This window comes from Trichechus manatus, unplaced genomic scaffold (genome assembly GCF_000243295.1).
Source record: "Trichechus manatus latirostris isolate Lorelei unplaced genomic scaffold, TriManLat1.0 scaffold00165, whole genome shotgun sequence".
Taxonomy (NCBI): domain Eukaryota; kingdom Metazoa; phylum Chordata; class Mammalia; order Sirenia; family Trichechidae; genus Trichechus; species Trichechus manatus.
This window is the reverse complement of record NW_004444101.1, coordinates 2,598,525-2,604,778: the sequence shown is the minus strand read 5'-3', so window position 1 is coordinate 2,604,778 and position 6,254 is coordinate 2,598,525. Positions and strand designations below refer to the sequence as shown.

At 56.3% G+C, this 6,254-nt stretch overlaps 1 protein-coding gene across 2 annotated transcripts in view; it reads right to left on the bottom strand.

Moving 5' to 3' along the window:
* Positions 1–4,578, bottom strand: part of TRAF3IP1 (TRAF3 interacting protein 1) — a 77,753-nt gene extending 73,175 nt beyond the window's left edge. For both annotated transcript variants that reach the window (XM_004386468.2, XM_004386469.2), the window contains exons 1-3: positions 4,456–4,578; positions 619–687; positions 79–240 (exon numbers count right to left, since the gene is read on the bottom strand). In XM_004386468.2, coding sequence (XP_004386525.1) covers positions 79–240; positions 619–687; positions 4,456–4,578 — 354 coding nt within the window. The remainder of the gene's footprint in view (positions 1–78; positions 241–618; positions 688–4,455) is intronic.
* Positions 4,579–6,254: the final 1,676 nt, after the last annotated feature.

Sequence of the window (6,254 nt, the reverse complement as noted above, 5' to 3'; positions counted from 1 at the left end):
ACTGGGGTTCAGGGCCCCTACCTTGCTGGGCACTCAGCCCTCCTCCCTGCTCCCAGCACTGGGGTTCAGGGCCCCTACCTTGCTGAGGCAGCACCTCCCGATCATCTGCAGCAGCTCGTTCGTCCTCTCGGGCTCGTGACCGGCCACGATGCGGGCGGGCTTTGCAGACAGCGGCTCTCCTGACACCATCACCACCACGTCTATGGCCTTCTGAAGGAAGCTGATTTTCGCGTCTTTATCCTGAAGTGTTTCCATTTAAAAACAAAGATTAAAATACTTCAAAAAGCGTTTACATTATCTTCAATACACACCACAGGCATAACATAACTGCTGTTTATATAAAATGTTATTTTAAATGTGTGCCAAATTTATAATTACTGACTCTATTAACAGACAAAAATAATTCATGAAAGCTTTTAACTTAAGTCATCTTGCTAGCATTAACCTTTGACATACTAATTTCATTTCTCAGAGGTTAAGATTACCACAACATGGGACATCAGGGTCCAACCATCCGTCACAGCAGCGTGTAAATGCTGCCCGCTGCCGTACATGGCCTGCAAAAGCAGCCCCGCTCGTCCAGGCAAGGGTGGGGGAGAAGGCCCCGCTCAAACCCACCTTGACATTGTCGGACTTCATCTCGGCATCTGTGTAGAGGCCCTTCATGAAACCAGTCATTCGAATCACCTTCAAAAGACAAAGAGGGTCCGTCGTACACACCCCACAGAAGCCTCTTCACCAGCCGCATCTGCTGAACCTCGCGGCTGGGGGCTTTCCAAATCTACCGGCACCAAAACTCGGATTCAATCACTTACCCGACAAGTAACTAAGCAGATACCAGGTGTGGGTGGCATGCCAGGGAGAACTTAGCCTGGTCGTCGCCACGGGACAGACAGACAGACAGACCCTGCTCTGATGGAAGAAGTGCAGGGTGCTAGGGTGTCCATATCTAAACTGAGAGCAGAAGGCTTACAGGAGCAAGGGAGTTGGGGGAGGCATTTTGGAAGCATGTACTTACTGGACAGCAGAAAGTGTCCCTACAAGGCCCAGGGCCAAGAGGGTTCAAAAGGAGTTCCAGTCAGGGAGAGCCTGAGCCAGAGACACCTGGGGCCTGACCCGGACAGCCTTCGAAGCACCACAGGGACATGAACTTAGTCCAAAGACCACGAGGAGCCCTAAAAGGTTCTAAAGTGGGGAAAGACCCAACTAGCAAGGCGTTTTACAAGGGCCACTCAGCGGCAGTGCAGAGAATGGATCCCGGAAAGAAAAGCGACTTCTCCGCCTGCATTTCCACCATCACCACCTGTGCCCCTACACCTCAGGATGGGGTGCCCTGCTCCACATCGCTTCTGTGTTCTTCCCCCCACCGCCTCGGTGAACCTGCACCTCCCGCTCACCCGAAGACCAGCTTTCAGGCTGGTGCTCACACACGCCCTGGGTTCTCTCAGACCAGTTCTTCAAAACATGGCTGTTACCGTAACATCCATTAATGGATGTTAAAAAAAAAGCAACAAGCTTTTTTTTTTTAAAATGAAACATAATAGAAAATATGAGACTGCATGGTACACAGCGAGGACAAGTATGCGGACAAGCATGCATACGTGTGTACCCTGGGCCAGACAGAAAGTGTGTTTCTCAGTTGTTGTTGTTGCCATCAACTCCACTCCAACTCACAGAGCCCTTAAGTAAGACAGAACAAAACGCTGCCCAGCCCTGTGCCATCTTCATGACCATCGGTACATCTGAACACAATATTCACAGACAGTGAAGAATTTTCATAGGAGGCTCTTCACCTGTTACCTGAAAATGCTTTTCCCATACGGCAATAATTCTAACATCATTCTCATGTAGGTGGCAATTAGCATATGTATTTTTAGACAGGTGGAGGAACTGTTTTCAGTATTTTAAAAAAAAAAACCCCACTGCCATTGAGTTGATTCCGACTCATGGTGACCCCACATGTTACAGAGTAGAGCCATGCTCCATAGGGTTTTCTTGGCTGTAATCTCAATGGAAGCAGACTGCCAGGCCTTCTGTGGCACTGCTAGGTGGGTTCAAACTGCCAACCTTTAGGTTAGCAGCTGAGTGCAAAGCATTGTCGCCACCTTAGATTAGCAAAATCCCGTGGGAGACGAGGCAGATTAGTCAGTCCTGATTCGGAATGCATCACGTCTTCCACACAACCCGTCCACTTGGCCAACGAGTCAATTCCTGCTGGAACTCTCCTGCTTTTGTGTCCCATTAGGATGCTCCAGCCCCACTAGAGAGATTCTGGGCCCGGCAGTGTGCTGAGCACATGGCAGCCCTGACAGACCCTCTGCCAACCTCCTTCAGGGCTACATTTTCCTGGGGGGACAGGACTAACACGGAGGATGAAAGCATAGACCAGAGGCACCCGTGGCGCTGTCGGTGCACCCAGCTCACACTGGCTCACTCCTACTGGGCCCCCTCAGCTCAGGGCGCCACCTGCCTCCTCCACAGGGCAACTGGGACACAGCACACTCCCACCCGAGTCTCAACACAGCGGCTCTGTCACTTCGCCAAAGTGCGGGACAGGCTGGGAGAGCAGCACCAGCTTAGGGGAGAGGAGACCAGTGCAGACAGCACTTGGGGTTGGATGGGACCTGAGAGAGGTTTTAGGCACTGCAGGGTTTTTAACTGAGGCACTCCCGGGGGGCACAGGTGATCAACAAAGGTGAGATGGCAGAGACGGTAAAGAAAAGTCTGGGGGAGAGTCAGGTGAGCAGCCTGGGAGAGCGGGAGAAGAAGAGCAGGAGGCCTGACAGGACCAGGGATAAGGGCCGCGAGCCCGCAAGTTCAATCTGACTCCTGGTTCCCAGAGAGCACATCCTCGTGCAATGCCCGCCTGCAAGTGCACCCGAGAAACGGGCACTGCCACCCCCCACAGACACCCTCCCCCAAGGGTTACTAAGAGCCTTGACCGATTCCATTCACCGAGCCGAAGTTTGTTGCACAGCTTCTATGTACTGCACCTTACTCAGGGCAGTTCGCCCGGGACACACCAACAGAGAAGTTCCAGTCTCTGTGGTTCAGGAGCTCACAATCCAGTGGGGAAAACCACCCCCCGCCTGTCTGTGTCGTACCGTGGTGGCTTGCGTGTTGCTATGATGCTGGAAGCAATGCCACTGGTGTTTTAAATACCAGCAGGGTCACCCATGGTGGACAGGTTTCAGCAGAACTTCTAGACTAAGACAGACTTGCCTGGTCATCTACTTCCGAAATTAGACAACGAAAGCTCTACGGATCACAACAGAGTACTGTACAGTAAAGTGCTGGAAGATGAGCCCCTGAGCTGGAAGGCACTTAAAACAGTGGCCTCAACAACGGACGCGGGCATGCCGACAGTCATGAAGGTGACAGGACCAGGTAACATTCTACTGTGTTGTGCACGAGGTTGCTGTGAGCCGGAGCCAACTCCACGGCAACTAACCATGAGGATAACCACAGTCGGGAAAAGGTACACAGAAGGCCACTATCTGCTTGAATCAGGCTTATCATCAAGCACTGAATTCGTTTTACAGTTTTTCCTTTCAAGCCTCCCTACAACTATCTCCAATAAAATCACCAGCGGGTATTTATTAAGCTTGCAATGTGGTCACCATTATGTCTTGCAGGGTGGAGGGACGCTTTAACAAAACAACTCCATTCCCCAGAGTTTACTGAGCACCTTCCCCGTGCAAGGGCCTGCAGGACCCCGGGAGGACAGCAGCAGGCCCCTCCCGGGCAGAGAAGGGAAATCAGAGAGACAAGCGTGGAGGACCAGCTGTAACTAAACACACTGGTAGGCAGGAAAGCAGAGAATGCTCCCCGAAGGGCCGGGGTATGGGTGAGGAGGAGGGCAGGGGCGAGGGCAGCAATTCTCGCAGAAGGCACCGCGCGGCTAACAGGTTGGGCCCAGTGGCCGCCCCTCCGGCTGCAGGTCAGGCCAAAGGCCGATCTCCGCGGGCAGGGGCCGCGCAGAGCAACTGAGGCGCCCGCCGCCACCCAGACCGGGGCAGAGCCCCGATCTGCACCCCCAGCCCGCAACCTTGGCCCTGATGCCAGCCTCAACTGCGCGCCCTGGCCTCAACCCCCGGCCCCAAACTGCACCCCGCCCTGCACCCGAGGCCCGACCCCGATCCCTGTCTGCACCCCGGCATCGACCCCGACCCGCACCCGGACGCCAGCCAGCACACTGGCCCCGGCCCCTAGCTCCCAGGGCGCACCCGACTCCGGCCTGCACCTCGACCACGGCCCGCAACCCCGACCCCCGCCCGCACCCCGAACCCCGTCCGCACTCTGACCCCGGCCCGCATCCCAGACCCCGGCCCGCACCCCCGACCCCGGCCCTCACTCTGACCCCGGCCCACACCCCGACCCTGGCCCGCACCCCGACCCGGATCCGCTCCCCGGCCCTGTCCCGCACCCCCGACCCCGGCCCGGGCCGGCGCCCACCTCCGTGATGATGTCGTGCAGGTAGCGGAACGGGGGCTTGCTCAGCAACTTCTCCGTCAGCGGCGGCCTCCGGATCACCTTGCCCAGCGCATCCTGCGTCCGCCTCACCACTGACGCGTTCATGGCGGCGCCCACGCGCGGCCCGCCCGGCCTGAGCCCCGCTCTCTGCCCCCAGCTCCCGGCCCAGCCGCCCTGGCCCGCCTAGACGCGCCGCCCGGCTTCCGTCCCACAGTGCCCGGCGGCCGCCACCGCGCATGCGCGCCGCGCGGTCCGTCGCTAGGGCAGCGCGGCCTTAGCAACGGACGCGCCGCCGCTCTGTTCGCTGGACCCTTGCTGGGGAAAGCGGCCGGGTGGAGGCGGCAGCTGGGTCCTCGCCTTCTGCGCGTGGAACGACAGCGCCATTTCACTGAACCCTCATGGCATGTGGAGAGCAGATGCTCACCCCCGTTATAGGACTGGTTGTGAGGACTAGTTAGCAACAACATCTCCTCCAACATCTTTATTGCCCGTTTCACAAACGGCCAAGGCTTTCGGAGGCATTGGTTCACTGGAAGAGCTGGACTGAACTATCCCAAAAGACAATGAATACAAATGCCCTCCTCCATCTGTAACTTACTATGGCTTCTTGGGCGAGTAACTTGCCTTCCCTGAGATCCCATTTGTTTCCATAAAACAGGGATAATAATGTGGCTGTCTGCCTTACCTACCCCCCAGGATCCAAACTGTACCAGTTACCGTCAAGTTGACTCCGATTCATGGGGACCCCGTGTGTGTGTCAGAGTAGAACTGTGCTCTAGTGGGTTTTCAATGGCTGATTCTTCAGAAGTAGATCACCAGGCCTTTCTTCCAAGGCAGCTCTGGGGAGACTTGAACCTCCAACCTTCCAGTTAGCAGCTGAGCGCTTAAAGTTTGCACCACCCAGAGACTCCAGCCAGGGTGGTGCAAATGGAACGACCTAGGTGAGGAGACCCCATGGAGGCCCTGCACTGCACCGAGGGCACGGGCCTGACTGCCCACTTTGGCACTCAGGGCCATCAGAGTACCCCCAGCCCAGGCATGTCCAGGCATCAGAGTCTCTGAGAGACGCTAGCAGCATCCAGGACAAAAAAGCAGAGCACTGGACCCCTCAGAGAGCCTGACAGGGGTCGACCAGGGAGTGGACCATCTCCCTGGACAAGGAAGCCTCCAGGAGCACGGATTCTCTCCAGGCCCAGCCATCCGCCGAGTCCTGCTATGCGAGTCCACCCCTCCACACGAGAGGGCACAAGCAGGGCTGAGAAGAGACAGCCAAGGACTCCAGATGCAAGAAAAAGACCTGGAACCAGCACTCAGTGGAGCCAGAGGGAGGGGCTGGGTGGGTGGCGGGGGCTGCCTAGCCTACATTACCCCCAAGCTCCTCAAAGTGCCGTGAAAGCACTGGGGGAAGAGGCCGAGAATATGAAAACAAGTCATTCATAAAAAAGAATCGATTGAATGACTATACAAAAACACAGAGAGAAAGTGTTTGACAAAAGCCTGGCAGGAGAGGCTTTGGAAATCAGCTGTTTCAGAATGAATGAATGAGATTACCAGGGCCATGACTCACTCGGGGAGAAAGAGCCCCACAAAGCCTTGCCTCCCCAAGCCCAGCCAACAGGGAGGCAAGCATTCCCACAGACAAAGGCTTGGGGAGACTGGCTTGGCCCAACCCTGAGCTCCTCCTCTGCCCAGAGCCCAGAATGTGGGTCAGCTGCAGGGAAGGCTGGGGAGCAGTGACAAGAGAGGGGGAGAGAGTAGGGCCACCTGATCAGCCCTAGACC